The sequence below is a fragment of the Rhopilema esculentum genome, chromosome 11 (assembly GCF_057945365.1).
Source record: "Rhopilema esculentum isolate cy_ngs chromosome 11, ASM5794536v1, whole genome shotgun sequence".
In the NCBI taxonomy this organism is placed as follows: Eukaryota; Metazoa; Cnidaria; class Scyphozoa; order Rhizostomeae; family Rhizostomatidae; genus Rhopilema; species Rhopilema esculentum.
Window position 1 is genome coordinate 3,262,231 of NC_142825.1, and position 27,770 is coordinate 3,290,000.

Below are 27,770 nucleotides of genomic sequence, written 5' to 3' on the forward strand. Positions count from 1 at the left end.
TTTGCCTATTGTTTAACACAATGGCACTGGGGTTGGAGAGGCAATTACCCCTAGTTAGTATGTTTTAGAGGCCCTGTTTGACACTTATTTTATGGATGAAATTGTTTGTTTTGCCGCGGTAATTTTAGGTGTACCGCAACAACATTAGCCAAAAGTGTGTGGCATTGTACGTTAAAACCTAACTGGGTTACCACGGGCACGAAGCCAAGGGGGCACGTGGGGGGCAGCCCGTCTAGATTTTTTTCCACTCTGTGCCCGTCCAAAATTTTAGTATGAAAACAAGTTGTCTAAAAAGGTAGATAACGGCGTCTTCCTACATGACTGTCGTAAAAAAGTCGGTCTCAAGTTAAAACCAATATCGATTGTGCACCAGTCCACACAATAGTGCTTCGCTTCGCTCGGTTGACAGGCAGATTCGGCGTTCCCGCCAGGGGCGTCGCCAAAGGAGGGTGCTTTCCTCCAAAACTTTGTCCGTCGGTACATATATTTTTCTCACCTAGTCTAGTTATGATCATTTTGTTACAGTTTTAATGTCTTAAGATTTCTGTAGCAGCCCAACTTTCAGAGAAGTTGATATAAAATTACTAATCTTATGACTACACCCACTTTCTCTAAACTTTTTAGCTTCGACCCTGTTGCCCGCCCCCCTTCTACTGATACAAACCCCAATTTCACATCTCTTGGAAAAATTCCTGGTTACAAAACTGCTGTTAAATAATCATACTTGTTAAGCAGTCTATCTGTGCAATTGCAGACATAAAATAAATATAATTGTTGGCAACGTTTAAAGGGAGGAAGTGAGAGCCGAAGATGTGCGTTTGAATGCAAATAGAGTCGTTTATGTCGAGAATTTTGACAAATGCAAAGTGACAGGCTTTTCCGATTACCACAAAGGAAAGGTTCTAAACGAAGTGTTGTGGAATGCAAATATTGAATGTAAGGTTTTTGGCCGCTTCGTCTTTCAAAACAATAAGCTTTGACAGCTAGAGAAAAATTTTAACTTTCAAGAATAACTTGCATGTTCGAGTCCTTGTAAATGCGATTTCAGAGAGCTTGCACACCTGGCAGTCCTTAAAGGTTTGGAAAACATTTAACTAATACTAATTTTGTTTCTTTTGCAAATGGGTTTAATATGTTGCCTAACTATCGCATGATGGTGTAATTGTTCCAGTTGTTAAGACCGTCGGCATTGATTTAAAACGCGTGTCTTCAATAGGATTTTATTAAATATGTGCAATTTTCTTTGCGGCAGTTCCACTGGCGGCGATAAGTTTGATCAAATTGGGAGACTGTAAGAACAGAATTTCCTTTGGAGATACTGGCAGAACAGCAGAACAAGGTCAATGTTATGGCTGCAACAGATCATGTGTTTGATTGGATCGATGATGAAAATGACGCTATTTGTGACATCGAGGACGATCATTCAGCAAGCACGAAGGCGCCGTTGATTCTGATCACAGACCATCCAGATGCAGCCGTGGAATCTTCTTCTGCCCTTTCTTTGCAAGTGAGCAACCTCCATGAATATCTTTGTCCGTAACACATCATAATTAATCAACATCTTTCATCTTTTCACACAAAGGCTGACAAAAGTGAGGTCAAGGCTTATTTTTTGCAGCTTTGAAATCATGTGCTTCGGAAAAAAGTGGGGAGGCCATGGCCACACGTTTGTATAAACACTCTTTTTTTATAAGAACAATTTTATTAAAAACACGAGCCTCAAAACTGGTCAAAAGTTAAGAACAAATTAAGAACAAGCTGAGGCTGAGCTTCTGCAAAATGCAATTTTGAACAACGTTTTTTCTCAAAATCGAGGATTTTTCTCAAAATCGAGGATTTTTAGCGATGCGTCGGTGCTTTTTCGGTGAATATTCAAATTTGTCAGCAAATTAAGGCTGTGTCACTCACTTTGTTGGCAAATGAGGCCTGACCACCTCCTTAGAGCGAAAAAGCTAGCAATAGCACTGCTTACACCCTCTTAATTTAAGAACAAATTAAGAACAATCAAGCCTCAGATTTTCGAAAAAATTAAGAACAGTCAGCCTGAACCTAAATTTACTGGTTCTTATAAAAAAAGAGTGTATACTTTAACCATTAACTTCAAATTCAGTCAATTACTTACCCATTCCACGAGTCGTTGTGTTTTTCGTCTCCGTTACACCAGTGGCATGGGCCCTGAATCAATCAATCAATCAATTTTGTCATCATAATCAATAGACTAATTTAAAGGACCAATTCCTACAACAATGGAATAGCAAAATGCAGGAGTCGAATAAAGGGAAAATGTATTCGTGTATGAAGAAAAAAATTTTGGAAAGGAAAAAGATCTTGACCTTTTTCCTTCAAAGTTATTACAATATCTAGTCTGGTTTAGAACAGCAAGCCTTAAATTGGCATTAGAAACAGGCAGATGGGGCAAAATAAGTTATGATCAAAGAATATATGTAATATGTGTTCATCCAACGAAATCGGAGACGAGTTCCACAAACTCTTGAAATGCCCCACTTCTTTGCATATAAGAAATTATCATATTCCTAGCTATTTTGTTAAATACCCGTCTATGCTAAAATATCAAATATTGATAACAAAGACAGACAACAATAAAAGACTCTTGGCCAATATTGCAAGATTTATAAGGGGAATCTTTATGTACAACAAAATGCAGGTCACCTCCTGTAAAGCAGACTAAGTTCTTTGTTGTAGTTGTTGCTTCTCTTTCCTTGTTCGTTTTGGCTAAATTTACATAAATTTTAATAGTTGTCGCTTAATCATGTTCATACTGTTACTTGTTGTTGCTGTTAATTAATTAATTTTTCTTTTTTTCCGTTAAAAGCTCTAATTTGTCATCTAAATTGTACTTCAGTTAATTTAATTGATGATGATGATGATGATGATGATGATGATGATGATGATAATGATGATCATCATCATCAGAAATTCTCTTGAATTCCCATTATCTCCAGCCACTATATCTCCTTGTTTTCTATAGTGGCATGTACATCATCGACGTGGAAGTGTCGAGGCCAAGCTGATCAACGGTTGGAGCACATCATCTCCGGAAAATCACGGTAGATTATTCTATTCCAGGGAGTCGTCAAAAGTAAGCAAACAATATTTCATTAAATCTTTCGTTACTTGTCTGTAAAAGGAAATATGTCTTCTTTTAATTATTTGCTAAGGTAGAATAAGGTTTCGTAGGCTCCAGTGCAGGAGACCAAGATCTTTGACAAAAGAATAAATTGAGGGGCTCACGATTTAATTCCCTGTTGTGATTGCTCATTTTTTGCGCATGCGCAGTGTCACATCCACATTGTTTATTGACATGCCGGGTGATGTGCTCCAACCATTCGAACACAGAGTAAACAAATAAGATGCTATAGTTTTATATGATGTGCACATTAAAGGATGACGAAAACTCGTGTAAGTATTTTGCGAAATAGATTATAATACTAAGCTATATGTTTACTAGAGTTATATAGTTTATTTGAATTGGTCTAAGTTACTGAGTTCATGTTATAGGCCTATAAAAATATCTTTACATAAACCTCGCGTATCCCGAAAATGTTACTGGGGCCCTAGTTTAATCACGTTATATTGTGCAACGAAGAGTATTTTCCTATATTTTTTGCTTATATTTGAAAGTCTTCAAGTTTAATCATTTGCCCTAGATCCAACGATAAGTGTATAGAAATCTGGAAGTAATTAATTTTGCTCTGCTCTCCTAGGTTGGGTGCAAATAAGGGGGCGGACACTTGCTCAATATTGGGGGGCAGGCCTTTTGTTTTGATAAGATGATGTCACATGTTTTCCATTGTTTTAGAACAAAAGACCATCATATTCCAAAATATTGGGGGGTAATCCCCTGCCCCCCAGGTGTCTGCCACTGGTGCAAATTCATATAAACCTACATAGGGTACTTGCTTATTGCATATGAAACCTTCATTATTTACAACTGTGGCACCCATGGGGGCTTGGGAATGGTGGCTGCTGCATGCACTTATAATAGAGTATAAATAGGATAAGGATAACATTTAGATATCAATGCAAAATAAAGCACTCTAAAAGTATGTGCAAAAAGTATGTTCATAAATTTACCCCTTTATTGTCTGTTCCCCTGATAATTTTTCTTTCGCTTTATAGCTCTTCTTCATATCATACAATTGCAGCCATAAACAAGACCAAATTTGTGATGCTTTATAGAAAAAAATCTCTTTTAGATCTGCCAAAACGTTTGAATTTCCATTCATTAAAGAAGTGTGTCGTCTTCTCAAACAAATGTTTTCCTTTTCAATCTGATCTTTGTAACTCAAAGTTTTCATCCTCTTTTCTATTTTGAAGCACCAAAGCAAACTTCCTGCAAGGTGATAAAATAGCTCAAACTTTCAATTTGTTATGCTTTTCAAAATCTGCCTGGCAAATATTAAGTTATTTCATCCTTTAGGAATAGGCCACACCATTTATACTTGAAGCAGGAGTTTTGCTGGAATCATCAGAACTTGAGAGAGCATACAGCTTAGCTATAAGTAAAAACTCGCAGTTCATATCTAGTGCTGTCTTGAGTTCTGGTTAGAATGTGAGGGCAAGCACCCTTTTCATCTTCCTTAAAGGAAATATTGAAGTTGCTTATAACCTTTCCCAAGGGAAATTAGCTGCTAGGGTAAACCCTTGTTTATATATAAACCTTGTTTGAAACAATGTAAAGTCATTGTGACTGCAGGGGCAATTGCCCCACTACTTAGTATGTGAAAAAATTCCCTGAAGTTTATTGAACTTCAAATTATGTTTGCTCTTTTTAGGAGTTCTTTGTATGAAATGACAAGAAAATAACAGACTGCAATGTTGATGTTCCATATAAAAGTGTGATTTAAAACACCCTTTTTAAGACTGAGTATTTTGATAATAATGCCAGGCCTTGAATTTATGTCCCTAGAATTTATTCGATTTTATTCGAATTTATGACCCATAGAATTTATCCCTAGAATCAAAACTAAGAAAATTTTAGCATATAAGGAACACCGCAACGCGACAATAATAAACAACAACAAACACACAAATCAGTGATGGCTAGCATTATTCAAGACTAGGTTTATTTATGCCCAGTATTAATTTGATTACTAATTGAATTTATTTTTGTTAAGTAACAAATTGATATTTTATCTACAGGGAGATGGGTTTACCCTGGTTGACTTTGATATTCCTACACGTGTCAAACCTTGTTCACACCCTGGAGTTGACTGCCCACTATGTGACAGGGTAAGAAAAATTGCTACATAATTTCTATAGGTGTTTTCATTAATAAATTCCAGCTTCAAATGAAGGCTATTTTCTGAATCATTTTTTCATAATAATTATTTGGTACTAGAACCAATAAATTTTTGTAGATTGTAAATCTAGAATGCTGAAATTTATTAATTGAAATCATTATTATGCTTTGATTACTGTACCCATTTTCATATTCCCACATTGAACTGGCTTGGACTCCTATAGGATTAGTTGAAGAAACGTTAGTTTTCTATATATTACCATTTTTCAGTGTCAAGAACTTGAACTATCATTTTTTGACCCAACATGTGTTGGCTGCAGTGAAATTTTGCTAAAGTGAGTACTTAATTTGGTTTTGACATTATTGTTTCATCTCCATTGCTGCAAAGAAAATTATTACCAAGTTAATTTTCTTAGTTTCAATTCTTACTGATAATTGCATATCTTGTGTGATTAATCCATGTTTTCATGCTTCTACCTTTTTCTAAAGCCTTCTATCTAATGCCCTGAACCTTATTTTAAAGCTGAGTGAAATAAACATTGCATCATTATATTTGTGCTACCTCAAAACAATTTGCTAAGTGTGTGTTTAATCAAGCTTTAGTATTTATCTTCTGGTAATTTTTTTGTAAAGGAAAGCCTGCTTTATATAAAGGATACCTGCTTTGGAAAAAAGCACATCATTGTGAGATAAATAGGCTTTTTTGTTTCACACAGGTGTTTCATTCCACACAGGCAATCACACTCACTCTTGCTAGATTTTTACCGGGCTTTTCACCACCCTTGCAAGAACATGTCTCGCCCACATGGGAGAGGAAGACTATTTATGGAAAAGTCAGTTCGCATTATACTTGAGTGAAAAGCCAAGTTACCAATAAAAAATTAGCATCATTAGTTCATTATTCAAGTTTTATGTCATTGCTTCAAAATTTTTACAAATTTGTGGTAATATCACATTTAGAAAATCAACTTATAGGCAGTTGTGGGCAGTTGACAACCTTACACCCCTCTCAGGCCCTGGAGGACATATCCTTTAACAAATATTGTTAGACAGATGATTTCCTTCTAATCTCATCCATGCAGGCAGATTGTTGTGAAGATTTCTCCATGAAGAAGCCTTTAAATATATTGCTGAAATATTTATTTTATCATACTTTGGTTTCTTGTAGCCCTGAAACAACAATATCTCAAATATTTGCTATTATGAGACAATGGATACCCCAAGTTCAGCAAAATATTGATGTTTTTATAACAGAAGTAAGTCCATTTGTACCTATGAAAGACCTATAATTTGAAGGGCTTGATTTTATTTATCTTGTACATTAACTTTGATTTAGCTGAAGCAATTCAATGCTTAAGATTTGTTTAGCTTTGAGTTACACGGCTTTTGGTTATAAGAAATAATGATTTATGGTTATTGCTGTGATTTATGAAAAATATTTTCAAATTTTAGATTCTTAGAAGGGGTGGACATGTCAATGACCGGGATGGTCTCACCGATATGACAATGCTTCATTATGCATCAAAATCTGGCGCAGGTATGTCCCCTTTTTGGCATTTCTTTGCTCTATTGTCTTTATTGGTAGAGGGGGTGTGTGATACCCCAATATGAAACAGATGTCACAAAATATGGTGTTTTACCAGTTAGGAGTAGCATTTTGGCAATTAAAGAGGAGGCTCGAGACCACTGGCAATGAATTCCGTTTGGCCTTGGCTCCGCGTCAGTGATCTGAGTTATTTTCTGTTTTCTCTTTTTAATTGTTGCTGGATAGAATCAAGCTTTGATAATTTAATCCCAAAATAAATTTGTGTATGTAAGCTAGAAATCTTGGCTTTTAAAATTACAAATCCTGAAAAACTTCATTGAGTGTTTTAGTTATATTAAAGGTAGATAAAGTATTTTTTGCCATTGGTTAAGACAACATGAACATGTTATAAGCTGGAACATATAAGAATATATGGTTATATTTTTAAAATCATATTTATTGCTTTTCTTTTTAAAGGTGGAGTTGGTGATCCAGTTGTTGCTAGTGAAACCGTACAATCTCTTATTGAAAAGGTGATTAAATTGTATAATTTACTAAATATATAGTGTTAAATTTAGTAGAAGATAGGCTAGAAATGAGACATGTTCTGTGTTACTCCGAGTTTTGTGCTTGCACACACATCAGGCAGACTATAATCTATGGACAGACTATAATCTTATGATGAGCGCACAAGCACGAAACTCAGAGTAACCGAGAACATGTCTCATTTCTAGCCTATCATCTACTATATCTATTGATCTGTGCCTTTGCACGTTGAGCACTGTTGAGTCAGAATAGACAATGCAATCTGGAATAGTGTTAAACTTATAATACTTGTATATGCACTTCTTGATTCTCAACCATAAAAATTGTCATCAATTAGCTGGTGGAGCCAGTATTTCTGAATATTGGAGACTTATGCTCCTGCAGTTTTCTACCATATCTGAAATAGTTTCAGGTGCTTTCTTATTACTTTGTGCGGCTGGAGTACCTGGGCTGCCATGTTCACAGGTGACTTTTGGTATGGCTGTCACTGTTCTGCCACAGGGGTGTCCAGGTCCTTTCATTTGCCAACATAGTGAATTAGCCATTCTTTATTTGCAAAGGAGATCTAGACATCCTCACTAGCCGCGATGTTTGAAACTTTGTTGATGAGGTAACCCTTAATGGCAGGAATTTTCAAATTATTAACAAAGAAACTGTTTTTTTCAGAGTGCAGATTTTGCACAGAAGTGCAGATGGACAGATATGCTGCCTCTCCATTATGCAACGTTCTTTGACATTGTTCCAGTAATTAATATTCTCCTCAACGCGAGCGGTGGATCTGGTAAGCGCCCATACTTTTTTTTTAAATTATGTCCCAGTCCATTATGAATGATACAATAAGTTTCTTTGGCTTATTTTCCACCAACGGACTACAAGAAGTAGATAAATGGTCTCTACTTTTTGTTTTGCAGTGAATAAAGGATATATTGATGGTTGTGGAAATTATTAAAACCAATAACGAATGAAAAATATCGTGTAATGAATAATGCTAGATTCTTTTCATATGCCAGACGAATTTCTCTTGGAGTTGAAACTTGCATTGACTGTTATGCCCTTGCGTTTTGTCTTTGAAAAGGAGAATGAAATGAAGCCTCAACTTCCCATTGACATTTTTTTCACTCAGGTTTTATATGTTTTAAAACTCTATGGTATTTTAAACCTGGTGTGCCTCGGTTATGATTAGGCATTATTTATGCTGGAACGTTTCGTTTAGATGCAGATGCACCATGCAAAGAGTTTGACAACGGAACCCCACTGCATATCGCGTGCTCAAATCTATGCCTCAAAGCTGCAAAATGCTTGGTAAAATACAACTGAATTTTCTGATTTTTGTTTCTTCATTGCTTATGCTTAAACGGCGAGAAGACTGATCAGTCGGAACTGATTGCCAAAAAACATCAGTTAAACCTGATCGTGAATATAGCCTTGGTATCATTTTGTTTTTCTCGCGTTTATAGAACCTGGATTTTCTCAGCCTTTGGATTATAAACCTGTTTTTAACATTCCAATAGTACACGTTATTCTGTAATGAATGCCTTTTCCTGGAAGTCCATATACTGCAGGCCGTGAACCTTTGGCAAATACTGTCTGTGACTGCGTTCTCCATTCGTCATCATAAGGCCAGAAACCGAAGACTTTGGACAAAATTGGCCGAATCTTAACGTAATACGAAGCTTCCGATGTTTGCAAAGTTGGTAACGACAATGAAGACGACGTTCAGTTAAACGATGCAGATAGAGTCATTTTGACTGATCATTGTTTTCAAATGTCATGAAAAAAGTCAAATTTAAGTTTTTGTTGTGTTTTTAGGTTTAGGTTGGTATTGACCAACGTTGCAGTGTAGAACTTCATACTAAAAAACTTACCTACCCTTCCTCAATTAGGATTCTGAACATCAAAATTTGTAGCATAGGCTCTGAGATTAAGAAATATTTACTCTAGACCTGTTCTTAAATTCTTATTAGAATGCGGGTACAAAATTGTGCGTATTCTCTCATTAGGAGGCATTGATTACCGATCGAAAATATATGATTTTATATTTCTTTCTAATTGGCAAAAAATTATGTATATGTTCTTTCATGCTGTTAAATTTTTATTATACTGATCAGCTTCAACACAAGGCAAACCCGAATTTTCGAGACGCAAGCGGCAGGAAGCCAAGGGAATGCCTTCCTCCAGGTATGTTTGATATCAATTTAAGCAGTGATGTGATAAATCTTCGATTATTTGTTTAACTGCTTATTGATTTTGTTAAAACTTGTATAAGTTATAAACTGGAAATCAGAAAGTGACTGTTTATTCTTTGCTTTAAAGATTGTGTTGATTAAAAGTGAGATATTGCTTATTTAACCGAGTTGAAGAGCCGCAGCAAAACCTTTTTTGTTTGTCTATGCGTATGTTTGTATGCGCTTTAGTGTATAGAACAGGGCGGTTTAAGTTGCAACTATGAGTTCCTCCCTTAATGCGATCATCAGACAACTTCATGTATGCATTAATGGTCTTGTGTTGCCTTGTGTTGCCAACCATCCTATTCTACGCATCCAACCATCCTATTCTACGCATCCAAGTGCTAATGAAATAAAAAATCAAATCAAAATGGGCCTTATGTGTTCATTTACCAACAAGCTGTTATCATACAGATATTTCGTAACTAAAGAAATCTGCCTGATAACGGACGGCCTAAACTCGTTGAACAAAGACTCCGGGCATTTTTTTTCGTACGTTTTTGGTATGACTCAAATTAAGTTTATATTTCAGGATCATCTCTCGAACAGAACCCTGAAATGCAATCATTGATGCTTAAAATGCAGGCACTTCTTCTGGATGCTGAAAATTCATCCAAGTTGTCCAAAAAGGAGGTTTGTAGAAAACCCTTCTGATAAACCTTTGTTAAAACCTGTATTTAAGCCAGGGGGTAGTCATGATATTTTGCTCCTCCTGGTGTCGTCTTCGTAGTGTTATGTAGTAGTTCGTTGGCTAGTAATTCGCTATTACAAACTTTTCAATGGGATGGAAAAAAAGAAAAAAACCTGCATTAATGATTCTAGTCTCATATAATATATTTTTGTAGTCGTCAATCTGAGGTTTTTTAGTACTTAATTTATCAAGATTTGCATACTGTACAGTTTCTGACAAAGCAGTTTGATCTTGTTTTTCATTAGAGTTTGAACGACGCGACTCTGCATGCCCTAGGGCTGTCCATAGGTGATGACGTCATTGTCTCTGGCAAGGTTAGTCACTACTGTCATTTTAAATAATACCTTTTGGAAATTGGAAACGAAGCAACAGCTATAAACGTACTTCTTTAAGAAGCTTGCTTTGAGTTTTAAATTCAACTTGTTAGAAATCATTTGCCAAGTCAGTTCACCTGTGACAATAGGGTGGCAAAGAATATCGAGAATGCCGGAAGAGATCGTTGAAATTGGTGACAATTTGGAAGCCACTGTGTCTATACAAGTAGCGTTCTTCGATGGGATTGGCAGAGTTTCTATAGCTTGGTCTAAACCAATCACCGTACGAGTAGCTTGGTCTAAACCAACCAGTGTACAAGTGCTAGGTCTAAACCAATTAACGTGTGAGTAGCTTGGTCTAAACCAATTAACGTGTGAGTAGCTTGGTCTAAACCAATCAACGTGTGAGTAGCTTGGTCTAAAGCAATAAGCCTACAAGTGCTAGGTCTAAACCAACCAGTGTACAAGTAGCTTGGTCTAAACTAATCAACGTTTGAGTAGCTTGGTCTAAACCAATCAACGTGTGAGTAGCTTGGTCTAAACCAATCAACGTGTGAGTAGCTTGGTCTAAACCAATTAACGTGTGAGTAGCTTGGTCTAAAGCAATAAGCCTACAAGTGCTAGGTCTAAACCAACCAGTGTACAAGTAGCTTGGTCTAAACTAATCAACGTTTGAGTAGCTTGGTCTAAACCAATTAACGTGTGAGTAGCTTGGTCTAAAGCAATAAGCCTACAAGTGCTAGGTCTAAACCAACCAGTGTACAAGTAGCTTGGTCTAAACTAATCAACGTTTGAGTAGCTTGGTCTAAACCAATTAACGTGTGAGTAGCTTGGTCTAAAGCAATAAGCCTACAAGTGCTAGGTCTAAACCAACCAGTGTACAAGTAGCTTGGTCTAAACTAATCAACGTTTGAGTAGCTTGGTCTAAACCAATCAACGTGTGAGTAGCTTGGTCTAAACCAATCAACGTGTGAGTAGCTTGGTCTAAACCAATTAACGTGTGAGTAGCTTGGTCTAAAGCAATAAGCCTACAAGTGCTAGGTCTAAACCAACCAGTGTACAAGTAGCTTGGTCTAAACTAATCAACGTTTGAGTAGCTTGGTCTAAACCAATCAACGTGTGAGTAGCTTGGTCTAAACCAATCAACGTGTGAGTAGCTTGGTCTAAACCAATTAACGTGTGAGTAGCTTGGTCTAAAGCAATAAGCCTACAAGTGCTAGGTCTAAACCAACCAGTGTACAAGTAGCTTGGTCTAAACTAATCAACGTTTGAGTAGCTTGGTCTAAACCAATCAACGTGTGAGTAGCTTGGTCTAAACCAATTAGTGTACAAGTAGGTTGGTCCAAACCGATCGACGCACAAGTGGCTTGGTGTAAACCAATCAACGCGTGAGTAGCTTGGTCTAAACCAATCAACGTGTGAGTAGCTTGGTTTAAAGCAGTCAGTGTACAAGTGCTAGGTCTAAGCCAATCAGTGTACAAGTAGCTTGGTCTAAACCAATCAACGTGTGAGTAGCTTGGTCTAAACCAATCAACGTTCGAGTAGCTTGGTCTAAAGCAGTCAGTGTACAAGTAGCTTGGTCTAAACTAATCAACGTACGAGTAGCATGGTCTAAAGCAGTCAGTGTACAAGTGCTAGGTCTAAACCAATTAGTGTACAAGTAGCTTGGTCCAAACCAATCGACGCACAAGTGGCTTGGTGTAAACCAATCAACGCGTGAGTAGCTTGGTTTAAACCAATCAACGTACAAGTGCTAGGTCTAAACCAATCAACGTACGAGTAATCAAATCACAGTACATGCACTTGAAATATACATAAACAGGCTGCCATATTCACTAACAGATTATCTAGGTTTCTGTCCTACTGATGTCCACTTTGCATTTTTCCTAAGGTATTTTTTCCAAATTCGCAAAGAATACTGGAAACATAGCATACTAAAGTGCTAACTTTTCATCCGACACTCCAGCATACTAGAGTATAAAACTTCAAACAACAGTAAAAACCCGCGTGTAAGAAAAAATTACTGTCAGACACTAAGAACTGTCAGACAAAATTGTTTTTAGTGTTGACAAACCTCTTCCATGTAGTCCTGAAGTTTGCACATTGGATACCAAAAGCACTAACAAAGATTTGCAAAATAATATTTTTGCGAAAATCTGACAAGGATCTTAGGTTTTGGCAGCTAGCGAATAGCATTTTGTTCCATAAGAAATTGTTTTTTTTTCAAGATTTCACAGTATCTTTGCTAAGTCCGTATTTACTTCTGTAAAAAATTATTTGCAGCTATCCTTTAGCAAAACATTTTTTATTAGTCTTTATAAACGAAGTATAAACGAAGCAGTAGGGCAAGTCACTCCATGTAAATCTCGTACACCTTTGACAGAAACTCTTTAATTTTATCTAGAAATCCCTGGAAATCCTTTTGTTTCGTATAATATCGTTCGCTAGAGTTGTGAGTAAACTGCCCCTCAAACTAAGCTAGAATAATCTGATATCATTAAATTTTATAAACAATGAACTTTTCAAGTTAACGAGTATATTTTTTCAAATTTTAGCGAGGCACTTTGATGTACTGCGGGCCGACTGAGTTCGCCTCTGGTCACTGGGCAGGAATTGCTCTCAATGAACCAAGCGGAAAGAACGATGGTTCTGTTGGGAATGTACGATACTTTGACTGTGAGCCAAAATACGGTGAGCAATGTTCAAATTTTATTCTGCAGTCAAACTCATATGCGTGAATGCAGGGATATCACGCGTATCGTTCTAAGGATAGAATTATTGAAAGGGCACCGTTGTTTGAAAATAATAGAAACAAAATCGACTCTGTATACGGTAAAGGATTGTTATAGCGAGGGGCACGAACTCCCCTATGAACAATGCTAGCTGTGTCTCTGGATATAACTTATCACAGATGTTCATTTTGTGTCACGTGAGGTGTGCGAATAACAGTATATGAGATTTTCTCAAAGAAAGATTTGCTTTTAGAAGGTAGTTGATAGTCGATAAAGAAGTGAAAAGGTGGTTGTTTTTAGCAACAACACAGTTCGAAGAAAACCATTGTCGTAGATAAAACGTTTTTTTTTAATTTCATGGAAGTCGGTATTTCCCATCTGTCTGTCCTGGCTGTTTCAGGGACCTATCACAATCTAATTAAATAAATGAGTGTTCTAAGCTAAGTAAATATTGTTTATTAAATGGCAGTACTAGCTAAATAAGTATTATTCAATATATATTGAATAAATAAACTCCAAAGAAAACTCACTTTTTCAAGGCTCAGACTATGCTTATTTGAAAGGTGCGGGTGGTCAGGCACCGCGGAGCAGGGGGGCAGTGGGCTTTAACCCCCCCCCACACTTTTTGCAAAAAATCCAAAATATCAAGTAATCAACTACCAATAAAGTCTCTTTTTATACGGTTTTAGCCCCCTCCACTTTCCTAGACCCCCCCCCCCCACTTTTCTCAACTCTCCTCGGTGCCTGGTGGTCAGTTCAAGGTCGAAGGGTCTTATTTCAATTGGGTATATTTCTGACTCAGTTCTCTTTCTGGGACGCAAATCTGTTTAAAGATGAACAATACAGAGTTTTACGGGGTTAGTAGCTCACTTTGCTAACACGCAGACTGCAATTATTGATAATCCATTCTCAAAATTTCATGAAGGTAACTTTTATATCAAAAACCTTATGGGTTTATCAACCTAAAATGTTCTCTAATAGAAGATGCTCAACCAAAGAAAGACAGCCTATAAGTTCTCAACTTCTTAAGCTCTTTTTTGCAGGGATGTGCCATATTAATTACATTATTGATTAAATAAGCGAAAAGAGAATAGTTTAATGATCTACACTGTCCCATAACATAGTACACAAGTTACAAAGTCTCATTTTCATGGGTTCCTAAGAATTTACTACCCAGAAAAAGCAAACTAATATTATTTCCAGGAATTGCATATCCGTCCACATTACCTACCCTTGACAGATATCGGTCATTTTAACTGATCTTTTCCAAACATTTTAAAGGAATCTTCGCCCCAGTATCAAGAGTGACCAAAGCAAAGAAATACGAGGCACCAGACGGTTCATTTGCAGGTTAGATGTTTTCTGTGTGTTTTGAGTCAACATAAACCAGGGTTATGACCTTGACTGAGCACATGCTAACCATGGATAACTTTCTTTTGGCATCGGAATCTTTTGTTTACCATTATGCTCCAATGCCACCGGATTTCAGGATATCTATGTTTCCGTGAATCGCTCATGATGTTCTAGGTTTGTTTTGGAATTGTCTTTGTTAGATGCAAGTACGGCTGCTTGTAGACAGGAAAGTATTAAGAAATGTGACAAGCAAATTGTTAGGGGCATTGCTTCTTGTTATTTTCATTTTGGGGGAGACATTAAGTCAGGTTTTATGGATTCAAGTCTAAAATTTCTCACGATTTTATCAAAATAAACCATTCTTCGACAAGAAATAAGGATTGCGTTCTAAACTCTGGATTTTTCTCTTGAACCATTCCACTCCTTGGTTCAGAGCATCTCAAAAAATAAATTCCTTTTGTATTCTTTATTAATCGTGTAGCATTGATCGCTGGTTCAAAGCTCTAGAAAATTAGAGTGGATTAATCTTTAGAATTTAAGCTTTCTTGCCCAGAAAGTTGGAAGTAATTTTTGAAAATACAGAAGCATTTCATATTTTATGAAACAGTATTCGAAACTTGTGGTTTTGTAACTTGATCGAACAATGGCGACATATAACCAAAAGGTCATATTTGGATTCTATTTTAAAACTCAGATAAGATCAAATTCAGTTAAACAATCAAAGAAAATCCCCTTTTTAAACACCATTTAGTTTCACTTTCCATAGCTTCCCCTTTCTTGTTAACGTTGACTGTAAATGAGAAACTTTTAACTCTCTTATTCACTTTTCGTGTCTTGCCGAAGGTTCAAATGCCAGTGAATTATAATCTTAATTAGCTATTTTCTTTTATTCTTTGTTAGATAGGCCATTGTTATCAAGGGATGAAGAGAAAGTTAATCATTATAAAGCTAAGTTCCCGGTGTGTATGAAAAAACATTTCTGCAGCTTTACAATTCCTGTTAAGAATCCCTTTATTACTTTGTTGCTTACGGTTATCTGGAATGAACCAATTAGAACACACCGAACCTCGATATTGCATAAAGTAGCATTGTTCGAAGGAGGAGACGGGGGTGCAGTATAAATGTTCAAATATTTAGTGCATTATACCAAGTCTATTGGCAGGCATTATATAAAGTAAACATTGTTCTACAGACCAAGCGAATGCAATGAGAAGTTTGCTTATGTTTGTTAGTAAGTTGGATCAGACAGAATAGCCTGAGAACTTTCATGAACTATAATCTTGCTTTTTTTACATTCATAACGAAAAATTAGTAAACTGTAGCATTAATTTCCTTTGAAATATCTTACTGTCAGCTACTTTAGATCACTGTCAGTACATTACTGCAACAACAAAACAAACTTTCACTGACTATTGCTTGCTTTGTCCTGTATTATATTTTGATTCAAGGCATTTATAGACCGTCGTTTTGTGAAACTAGAAACACTTAATGATATCCTGCAGCAGTATTGCATTTCTCATTTAAAATGAACGATTGTCTTTATTGGTGAGAAGAGATGAAAGCAGTTGAAAGAGATAAAAAGAATGAAAGGGGTCGTAACATAATAAAAGACTGAAAAAAGATTGCGTAAGATAGAAAAGACTTTAGAAAGAAAGATTTCGTAAGGTAGAAAAGACTTTAGAAAGAAAGATTTCGTAAGGTAGAAAAGACTAATAGGGAGTTTCTCCTCCGCATTATTCATGAAAGTTGAAAGCTAGTCAGGGTTGTTGTCAGGTCGGTTGAGGTGAATGCAGAGTTGTCATATCAAACCATGCCTTATATATAATTTATTTAGTTTTAACTATGTTTGTTTTACTAGATCGGACAACATGTATTGGTGGCAGGACAGAAAAGAGGGAACGTTCAGTTTGTAGGAGAGACCAGCTTTGCTACTGGGTAATGTTAACATCAACAAATGTTTTGAGTGATATCCTCAGATTTCGTAATATCTAAAATCGCTATCCAAATAATCGCTTCCATTAAGAGCATTCAAATATTTTCAACAGTGTTTCTCTTTCCCAGGATATGGGTTGGAGTCGAACTAGATGAGCCATCTGGCAAAAATGACGGATCAGTGTCTGGAGTGCGCTATTTTGAGTGCCCTATGAATTATGGAATTTTTGCTCCAAGCTCAAAAGTTGAGAGGTAACAAATTGTGTTTGAAATTGGATATTTGTATCATATATCAACTTGGAATATTTGAATCATCAGAGTGTTTGGAAAGTGCGGACACTGTCATTTGAGGACACCTAGTTCACGGCCACCTTCTGCCATGGAACAACCCGACACACCCACTTTTGCACATCAAGATCAAATCTAAGAAAACATAGGAAAACAAAATTTATGATTAAGCAGTTTTGGAAACGTAGGCCTTTTAACACGACTGCATGTTGTAGTGCCCTTTAAACATACTAAATCGGGTCCAATTGCCCCTCTCTTTTCTCTTTAATTAAGCAAAGTCTTGACCCCCTAGCAGTTTTCTCTTCGATATGCTGTCTTCAATGGCTATTGTGACAAATAAGAGGTATTTGAAAAGCCCCCAACCCAACTCCCGCACCTCGCTGAACTGCTGTCTATTTAATGGTTATTATGTAATACTTAACGTTTGCAAATTTCGTGCATAGCTTACAGGCAACAATTGTAGGCAAATAGTAAAAGTTTTTACCACAATTATCTTATTTTACATTTAGACTTCATTCCTATTCTGAAGACACATCAAAAGAAAATAAAGAAGAGCAAACTCATACGGAGAATGGTAACAAGAGAATTTGACTTTTCTTAATTTCTTTTTACAGTTTGATGCTTCGATGGAAGCTCTTATGGTGGGCGGTTGCGAAATGGGTTGGTGTTATTTGGGGATGGCATATCTAGGGATGGTTGGAAGGGGACATTGTAGAACAGAGTTGCATAGAATTGTAATGTCACCGACCCAAGTTTGCATTTAAGGAAAATTGGCTTTGAGCAAGATATAAATTCCCAAATTATGTAGAACTTCACAACAAACTCTTACCTCCATTCCCTGGTGTGGAGAATTTGTGATGGTTTTCATTTTCTAACAAATGATTTGACTGCAAAACACGGTAGGGCTCTCGTCTAGTTCTTTCTCTAAGAAAAGTCATACGTTTTCAAAGCTTTTACTCCAAAACAGGGTTATACTGTAAACCATTCCGTTGAAAGCTCATGTGCGCACCTAAACCTGTTAGCTCATTAGAGAACTGTTGTCATATATACCACAATAGATCCCATGCATCATCTAGCAATCTTTGTATACTTCTAAAAGTATACTTACTCGTTTCAACAGGTTCCAACTCGGGAGTTAAAGCAAGAAAGTCCAGTCTAGAATCTGACAGTAGCTCCAAGAGCAATGGTAGATGTCCGGCTGCCAAATTGGAAGACTTTGATAAAAGGGAACATGGAGCAAACGTTGTCAAACAAATGTGAGTCTTGTAATATCTACTCTGTGTATTAATTTTGTTGTCTCATTTTATGTCATCGTTATTGTTATTTGGGGCTTTCGTTTCCAATAATGAGAATTTGAGAGCTAAGGAACCCAAGCGAATTCCCTCATCCCCCCTTTTCTGTATGTGGTTTGAAAAGCAGTAGGACTATTTTCTATGCTTTTAACTTTTTCTTGCTATTATCTGAAACTAAACTTGTTCTATGAACGTAAGCCTACTGAGGGCAGATATTATAATACCTTAACTAATCAAATGTTCGAAAGTAACGACTCAGTTGTCAAAATAAGCCAAATGAATGGGTAAACGCGAAATTTGTAACTTTGTGGTTTTCGGTTGCGTTTTCGGTTGCGTTTTCGGTTGCGTTTTCGGTTGCGTTCACGTTTCTTAACATCGTTATTATCTCTTCCAGGAGCACAGCCGAGCCAAAAGGAGCAACAATCGATCCATCGTTTAAGCTGAAATGTGTAAGAGCTTACCACCTGCCCTATTTACTACAAAAGGATATATATAGGTTGTTATTGTCAAACACGTAAAGGTAACCTCAAGAACCACAAGACGCGCCACAGTGAGGCATATCTTGGCCTCTTTGACTTGAGGGGAAGGGGGGTGGCTGAAAAGTGAGGTCTACAGACAAATTTCTAGATCCAGAAGATGTTGAATCTACCGGAAATTACTTAATGCCCCCGGTGCTGATCCCAAGTGTTAACCTTGATCCCGGGACGCTTATTAGTAGAGGCCCTGATCCGACGGGGAGCCTATCAAAAAATGGTCATGCTGGAATTAAATGTAAAGATTAAAAATGAAAAATTGAAAGTTTATTTCAAATTTTAAGTCAGTAAATTTTTAAAGGAAGACCGTGCTTCTATGCTTCCAAATTGTGGCTTGTAGTTGTTCATGCTGTTTGGACAAGCGTTATTTTTGGATTGAAATCTTTTATTAAAATGAAATTCTAATGTTTAGGGGACACTTATTGCCTAGTGCCTTTAGATGTGGGACTTTTTCATACACACTTCGAATAGGTCTTTCTCTGTCAACAGATTCACATCGAATTTAGTCCGAGCAAGGATTTAAGTCTCATATAGTTCAAAATATTTTCCAAGAATTAATAATCCGATTGAAATTACAACTTTGAATTATCAAGGGCTATGCACCCGGGAGAAGTTTTTGTTTGTGGTGTATGCTTTCCGTGGGTCGAGGAACCATGTCCAATAGTTTAGAAAGTAAATGTACTCTCCCTCGCGTCTCCATTCATGCGTCCATTGATGTTAAGCTAGATTATAAGTTGGCCTTTCCACCAATTGTGGCCTTCAGAGCTTTCAATATCTACTTGACATTCCATTTCAAGTACTTCTCTCGTCAGTTTAACATTCCGTAGTAATTTTAAGAATACTTTGCTGATTTTCTTATTGTATCTTATAGTTTTTATTTCGCAGGGGATGAGTGTCTACGTCAATAACGAGCTTGGTATTGTACGTTACATTGGTTTGGTTGACTTTTCAGATGGAATTTGGCTTGGGATCGAGCTTCGAAAACCGAGTAAGTTGAATCAAAGGACTTAAAGGCAATCTGTCTCGTTGTGGATTGGTTAATGAGAACAATAGCTTGAACAATAGCCTAAACACGATTCCAGCGCTCCGCCATATTTTTTACAATGCGATAAATCAAAGGGGGACTGGAAACAATAAAAATCCCTTTGTTCTTGTAACCAATCAACGTCGTGACAGATTGCCTTTAATGTCATAGATTGGTCCTTGAAAATATTGGTATCCTGTTGTTCCTTTTTAAATGTTCCAATTACGATAAGAGTATTGAGAAAATTGGACATTGGGAAATGTTTGATTTTTTATTTGATATTAGATCTTGAGTCAAGAGATTGTAAAATGTCTTCTCAACAGCTAAAGACGAACGATATTTCAACATTTGTCCCGTTTTATTTTCCGGGTTCCAATTTGCAAAATGTTTGTTTTTGGGAGTTCTGAATTGAAAGCTCTCATCCTATGAAATATTTGATACGAATAAAAGTCTTGTAAAGTCATAAACAAACTTCTCAAAAAATATGCTATGTTTATTGTCAAACCACCTTTTAACTTGGTACGGAGTATTAATGTTATCTTGAAGGTGGCAAAAACGACGGTGCTGTCGGCGACAAAAGATATTTTACCTGGTATGTTCCAATTTTGTACCTTTATTTTTTCAACATAAGTATTCATTTATCGTTTTATTCTTTATCCCTCCCCTTTTAGTTCTTGTTATTTTTTTTACGTATTCTTTGAATTCGTCAACCTTCGTGGTGAAGCAAATTCACCATCCTTATTCCTTTAACCCAGTTACCCTCTTCACGTTTCCTGAAAACTGGAGATAAACTGGAGATAAAAAGGAAATAGCAACACTGCCAGGATTATTTCAAGGATTAAATATTCTCTTGGTTTCAGCAAACCAAAACATGGATTGTTAATTCGACCACACCGTGCAACATGCAGGGGGATTAATTGTGGCATGCTTGTTCCTGCGCTGTAAGGTTTTTGTGCAGTGAAGCACATATTCACAACAAGGTGGGTAGATAAAATCTCTTTTTCAGTTCAATGTTTATTCATTTATTTATCTATTTATTTATTTGATGTTTATTTGTCTTGAGTGTATTTCAAGGACTCTCTTTTTTTAGATCAATGCAGCCATCCTATTGGTATTCAGAGTTCTACCTTCATAAATTTCAAAGGAAATTTTCTTGGGGACAGCAAGCGACCTGGCTCCGCTTCATTAAAGGTCGAAGAGGCAGCTCAGTGCTGAAAAGTGTTTTTTAAAATTTGAACCATTAATTTGTAAAGGAAATACTGCATTTCTTTGATAATATTTTTTATGTTTGGCAGAATCCATCAACTCCGTCAACATAATCATCATCAATCGTCATAATCAAAGTCAACATAATCATCATCAATCGTCATAATCAAAGTCAACATAATCATCATCAATCGTCCTAATCAAAGTCATCAAAATCATGATCAAACATCGTAATCAGAGTCATCCAAACCCGCATACTTTGAGTGAGAACACGTGACACCAATATCAAATAATCCAATGTACTTCTTGATTCGATTATGTATGTTTGTATTCCTTCTCCTTAAAAGAATAAATAAATATATAAATCTATGTTTGTATGATAGGAAACTATATATCTTGTTTATATTGTAATAGTTATAAGCTTTAGCTGTAAAACTGTAGAAAGTAGAATTCTATTTCGTGAAAAGTTATACGATTATACATTTTGATAGAAAAATGTTTTTTCTCTTTTATATCTGATATTTTAATTAAATTTTATTAAATTTTAAGTTGCTCTAAGCAGGTTGATTTTAAAGTTCCCTTCCAAAAAACTTTGCCTAGTTTCATGCTTGAAATATTTTATTAATGGTTTTAATCAGAAATTTTACATCAGAGTCAATGGTGTAGTCGTAAAATTTTAGGAAGTGTGACGCATAATTAACCAAATGTTTTAAAAACCTGTCGGCTTAGGCCCTTTGCTTCTGTGAGCCGCCATTTTAAGCACCGTTTCCATACAATGGATTGACAAAGAGTGAATCTAAGAAGAGTTCTTTTGCAGCTCAATTAAATCAGAACTAAACTCAATATTTGATTACAGTCAAATCTTGATAAAGCAAACATTTTTGCAGTTGTTTTGTACATATCTTTGTTACATGATACCAAGCTTTTATGAGCTGGTAGCATTTTGTGGCCTGACAAGCTTCAGTATAGAAAACCTTTAAAAATGGCATTCTACACAAACCTGCCTGCTTTAGATGAGTCATTGTGTAAAAACCCAATCTTACCCCACTCTGAAACTTTCTGTATCAATTTTCTGGTAACCAAGGAGTATTTGAAAAAATTCTCATCAAAATCAAAATTGCCCTCTGGGCGTGGTCAACATTTGAAATCTTGGTGCACTGATTGTGTAAGTATACTGAAGAGACAGAATTTTTGTGTTGTTTTAGTCAGATTCAGAATTACAAGAGCTTTTATTTGATACCAAAATTTTTGTTGTAGGTGCTACAGAACAGAAACGAGGAGCATCTGGGTGTGGTCCGGATGCCCCCAATTTTGGGAATTTTGCAATGTTTGACCAGTCATTACTCGGAAACGGGTTGACCTAGAACCCTTAAATTTTGGGTGTAAGATTTTCGTATAGAGCACTACACCTACGCAAATTATCAGCAAAATCTATGAGGGTCACTTTACAAGCTGGGTACACTTGACATGGAATATCCCTAACATAGCCTTCTTTGTGTTTTTGCTCCTGAGTTCTAGCCACAAGTAAAGGCAAAATTCAAAATTTCTATGTTTTTCCTGTTTCTGCACATTTTTATGACAGTTGATGTGCAGTGAAAATTAAGGAACTATGTATTAAGGAATTTTTCGTACTACAATTTGATGATTTCAGGTCTACGAATAAGGAACTTTTGGAACTAGGCCTTGAGGTAGGTTTCTTATAAAAAAAGCGTGTAATGTTGATTTAGCTTTTATTGTATTTTTAAGGCTGTATTATATAAACAAAGTTGAATTGAACTGAATTAATTCCTGATGAAGGCATATGGTTTTGACCCGGAACATAACTTACCCTTAACTTCCTTTTTACGTCATGAATTTGCTTCCGCTTGAATTGCTTAAAGATTGACTGAAATCGCATTTGCCCTAGCATCTTCGAGTTGCCAAGCGCGAGAGAAGAGGCACAGTCATTACTTCTCAAGAAATATTTTAAGCGTTTTCATTACGATGGCCTTTTTGTGGGCCTTCGTTTTACTCTCCGTTGCATCTTCCTCATCAGCTCAGAGGTGAGTGTGTCGTTTTGCCTTAACAAAACATCTCTATTGATTTATCCTTGAGGTGAACATTGTCAAATACAAATGGCAGAGGACTGATTTTCCTTTCTTGTGATTTTCCAGAAGCTACCTGTTTTGCAAAACCCAAAGTTTTATCCCAAAGCTGCAGGAACTTTACAACAGCTTCCGAATAGTGGAGGCTTTGCGGATTTTGTTTTGCTTCTTGCACATGACATGAACTGCGCGTTTGGAAATTTTTTTCTTAAACTGACTTCTATGTTATTATAACTACTAAAGCCACGATCTATCTAGTAACGTTTGCTCATGCCAGTATGCAGAGCATGGCAAATGCACATCTAAGATTGAGGCAGGGTAGCGCTGAGCTGAGGTCGAACTTAGAACCAAACTAGATTTGTTCAGTTGGCTCACTCAAAATATTCCAACTGGACTTCCGCTTTGTTGAAGTCTGTGTCACAGCTGCCAAACTGCCAGCGATGCTACCATGAGCCAGGTAATTTGCGAAAAAAATGTCGATTTATGGTACTTTTTCTTTCTTTCTACAATGTTTTCCCCTTTTGATTTTTTCCTTGTTTATTTACTGTTCAGGCCCTGTAAAATTATTCCCTGTTTACGGGGTCCTGACTTTGCAAGGTTGATTATATTGTCCTCTTTTGTATTTCACTAAGTCCTAAGCTTTGAAATAAACGGTATAACGCTATTCGAGGAAGAACTTTCTCAGGACCTCCGACGAAGGGGGGGGGGGCCGGGGGGCCATGGCCCCCTCACTTTTTTGCAAAACAATAGAGCTTTTTTAAAATCTTTTGTTATGATTGTTATATTTTCTCTTGGCCCCTCTACTTTCCAACCTGCGTCAGAGCCCATGTTTCTTCTTCTATTTTTCTCTAGTGTGAATCCATTCCACTTGGAGACACGTCGAGCCATGCAGTCTGAAAATTCATTGAATTCTTTCTATTGGCTAATATTGTGACGATCGTCAAAAGTCTGGCAAAAAGTTGAACTCAGTTCTACTTTTCGTCAAGATAAAATTTTCGTCGCGACGATACACTTTTACATACTGCGCATGAGCTCTTACGAAATTTTCTGAGGCTCAAGCTAGTTGCCCTGGGCTTGAGTCCCAACTGTGGGGTCCTAACACAAAGCGTTGGAAGCTCTTGCGATATTGAGCCTACATATGATGAACATTTTCTTCAATTTGTACAAATTTTGAATGCAGTACACAAGATACATGCCCACGGAATATAAGCATTTTTATCACGCCAAAAAAATTTCGACTCTTTTAACATTAAAAGAACAGATTTCGTTGATGTGAAATTTGCCAAACTTCCATTGAAGATTAATTCCATTTTTAAATCCTATTTGCCTCAGCTTGCCTAACCCTCGCCCAACCCCATACACCGTATCGTATAATATATACCTAGCTAAAACCCGCTTCCTGTGCTGATCGATTGCTTTTCACGCAATTCTTGCGATTTGTGCAATACGACCAGCATTCAAGTGCTTTGACGTTCCCGTAAAACCAAATCAAATTTGACAAGAATAAGAATTCTTTGAGAATATATTTAGACTCCAAACAAAAATGTCTTAAAAATATCGAGGCTCGAAAAAAATTTAATAGTTTTCTTATTTAAAAAAGTGTACCTATGTTCTCTTTTACAGATACTTCGTTGTTGCACCAAACGTCTTCAGACTGAATGTGGAGGAGACTATTTCTGTTCAAGTTGCAAGTCCTTGCAATGTTGAACTGTACTTGCAGGCCCCAGGTCGCGCTGCCATGATCAGCAGGGTTACGCAAAATTTCCAGCCAGGTGAGACTTCTTTGTTTCCAAATCACCTAATGCCTAAGGTGCTTCTATATCATTGACCTAATGGGAGTGTCGTCAGAAAGAGATTCAATTGGAAGGAGGGCTTTTGAGAAAAAACGAGGGATATATTGCTTTCCATAAATCATATTTGTTGGGGAGATGAGATCTCACTCCTATTGTTTGAGACAAAAGGCTTAATGATTTGTTCGAGCCAATCAACGTCGAGGGGCAGGGACGCATGCGTATTCTAACGAATTATCCCTACAAAATCCCGGGCCATCCTCAGCAACAAAAGCCAGGGAACACAACGAGATCTCGCAAACATGTCGAGAACAGTAATTTTAGTAATTTCTGAGGAGTTTTACGCATATAATTTAAGGACGTATTTTCGTTTATTTTTCATTTAGGGGTTTCCTCGGAACTTTTTGTAGATGTAGTCATAGGGAGAAGATCAAAATTCGAAGCTTTCCGCCTTAAAAATTCGAATAATTGAATTGAAGGTACAGTGTCTGTTGTTTTAGTTGCCTTGGTCTGGCTCTAGTGTCGGAGGTCAGTTAAAATCAGGTTGTATTGTTTACATCGAATGTCTACTCTCTGTAAACACTTAGGCCGCGTCATGAAATTCTCGATGTTTTTGCTTACCTTTGGAAGTAAAGTGAGCCTTAATACAAACAATAAACATGAAACAACAGAGAATCCAGGCAGGTTTTTCAGTATGAAAGATATTTCAGCTATGATCAAACTCCCATGTCAACGTGAATGATAAGCTCCAACCGCTCACTTAGTTTTGAAATTCGATCGCAAAGTTAGTTATGTTTGTTCCTTTCTCGGGGGGTTCTATGCCTCTTTGACTCAGAATATATAATACGCATGTGCAATGGCCCCAAAACGGGGGTACTCATTTCATACTCAAGAACTTGCTGCATCTCATCTCCCCAACAAATATGTTATAGAGATAATATGAGATTACTTAGCATTTGACGGACAAAGGCCCTCCCAGAGCCGGATTAACCCCAGTTTGGGCAAATCTGGATTAACGGCCTATTATTATTGGGCCTATTCAGTGTTGGTTAAATTCCAGTGTGTTTTCATCCGGACCTATTTCAGTACCCTGGGTGCCAAAAACTCCATCATTTAGTCCCAGAAATGTAGTTCGAAACTAGTCACTGAAATATTTTTAGAGCAAGGACTCATTCTTTGCCGCCGCAGCCGTCTATTGTACTTTATCCCTGGGTTCATCAGGCTCTGGTACCCAGGGTACTATTTTAGCTATGGGCCTTGTTACAGCACCTTTGCTAATCATCTTGAGTAGGCCTTGGGCCTTTCCGATTCTGTCAACAGCTACGTTAGTGCATTAAAATCGTTTCAAATTTCGAAATCAGCACTCCAACAAACATTTTCACGTGGGCGAAAACTAGGTTTTTCTGGACTGCTGTGTACAACCTTTTTCGAAGGACAGCAAACTAAGAAAGGTTTTCACCAAATCGCCGGTCAATATGACAAAACTTCGCGGCACTTTTTGTAGCAATAATCACGAAGCAAATTATCTTACCATCCGCATGAAATCATCCATGTTTTGACTGCCGCATAACAACTCTGCCCTCCTTAATTTCATTTTTCTTTTAATTTAAAGGTGAACCCAAAGTCGTGAAGCTAAAGGTTGGTTTGTTTCTATCAGTTCAGCTCATTAGTATTATTATTATGAATCATCTTCTAAGAAAAACTATTTCCTAATTCCTGCTGCGTTTTGCGAGACTGATGGATATAGAAAGCCCAAACACATTTTATGCTCTGGTAGATACAGGCATTTGATTTAAACTAGATTAATTGGTGTTCAGTATTCATGCTATAGGGGCCCCACTGAGTCCAATATCTTCTATTCTTTTTTATGAATATTTTTAGACTTTCGTGACATGAATTACACGTTTCTTGATAAGAAACATGGATCAGCACTATGTACTAAAAGTTTCTTAATTTGACATCAAATTTTTGGCGTTTTTGTGCTAAAATGTTCTTGGTTGGTTTCTTATTTTCGTGATCTAATATTGCCTTATCGTTTTGAAGTTTAGCACTTTTGGAATATAAAAACAGATCGTCACGAAAAACCAACGCAAATGAAAATCCAAAGTATACTATCTTTTCCAAAGAGAAGTCAACAAAATAAGAAAATGGCTTTGAAAAAAGCAAAAAATTTTGTAAACTAAAGCTTTTCGTCTGACACTCTTCAGAGTTTAAAACGTCAGAACATAGATCGAAAACTCTACGCTAAGAAATATATATACCCAGTTGTGGATCGAAAGAGGCCAATCAGAAACACGAGCACATGACTGTTGAGGTTGACCAATCAGTGCCGCTTGCCTATTGAGAATGTTACCAATGGAGTCCTAAGGTGAAAACGAACTCCTTTTCTCTACACAGTAGCGGTTTTTTCGTGCTTATGTAGATAGATTCCAAAACTGCTAGGTTGAACGACGATTGGGCTTTCCCAAAATCTGAAACATGTCGCCATTATAGTTTTTTGCACAATCTGGGTTTTCCAGTAAATGCTGCCCGATAGCAGAATCGCAGGCTTGCATAGAGAACATTATAAATAGAACTCGGTACTCACAATCGACTCCTTGAGCCTAGTAATAAAGATTCTAAAATTTTTGCCAACCCTATTACTAGTTTCTTATAATACAGTTTCTTGAAATAAAAAACGTGTAGGCCTGGGGTGCTTTTGCAAAATTTCAAAAATTGAACCATCCATCAAAGTATCTGATCATTTTGTAACTTGCGTATTTATTTTTTCTATAAAGATAACAGAGCAAAATCTTCCTAACCTATTTGGGGCAGATAAGATATACGTCAACTTGGTGGTTAAAGCACCTGGCTTTCATAAGGTTGCCCCCGTCCTGGTGCACTGGAAAAGCGGTACAGTTTTTATTCAAACAGACAAGCCACTTTATTCGCCAGGGGAGAAAGGTAAGCTAATTAAAATTTCTACACCAGGT

The 27,770-nt window shown here is 36.8% G+C and overlaps 2 protein-coding genes across 4 annotated transcripts in view; both read left to right on the forward strand.

Moving 5' to 3' along the window:
* Positions 1-941: 941 nt before the first annotated feature.
* LOC135693927 (CAP-Gly domain-containing linker protein 4) lies at positions 942-22,667 on the forward strand. Of its 3 annotated transcripts, XM_089111334.1 has the most exons (25): positions 942-1,077; positions 1,253-1,507; positions 2,990-3,100; positions 5,164-5,253; positions 5,534-5,598; positions 6,432-6,519; positions 6,716-6,800; positions 7,266-7,321; positions 8,001-8,115; positions 8,548-8,636; positions 9,443-9,512; positions 10,092-10,192; positions 10,496-10,564; positions 13,120-13,255; positions 14,578-14,646; positions 15,550-15,608; positions 16,508-16,584; positions 16,711-16,833; positions 17,379-17,443; positions 17,990-18,125; positions 18,556-18,610; positions 19,580-19,682; positions 20,265-20,310; positions 20,579-20,698; positions 20,809-22,667. In XM_089111334.1, exons 2-24 carry the CDS (start codon positions 1,349-1,351, stop codon positions 20,661-20,663), a joined length of 2,052 nt encoding a protein of 683 aa, XP_088967460.1. In that variant the 5' UTR covers positions 942-1,077; positions 1,253-1,348; the 3' UTR covers positions 20,664-20,698; positions 20,809-22,667. The 3 variants fall into 3 exon arrangements, 2 of the variants coding, with proteins under 2 accessions (XP_088967460.1, XP_088967461.1); XR_016144258.1 differs by lacking the exons at positions 20,579-20,698; positions 20,809-22,667 and having other exon boundaries at positions 19,566-19,682; XM_089111335.1 differs by lacking the exons at positions 942-1,077; positions 1,253-1,507; positions 2,990-3,100 and adding an exon at positions 3,191-3,420.
* A 140-nt stretch (positions 22,668-22,807) lies between these two features.
* Positions 22,808-27,770, forward strand: part of LOC135693111 (venom factor-like) — a 35,935-nt gene continuing 30,972 nt past the window's right edge. The window contains 4 exon segments of the mRNA XM_089111333.1: positions 22,808-22,966; positions 24,632-24,780; positions 26,411-26,436; positions 27,576-27,741. Coding sequence (XP_088967459.1) covers positions 22,908-22,966; positions 24,632-24,780; positions 26,411-26,436; positions 27,576-27,741 — 400 coding nt within the window. The 5' untranslated portion in view covers positions 22,808-22,907.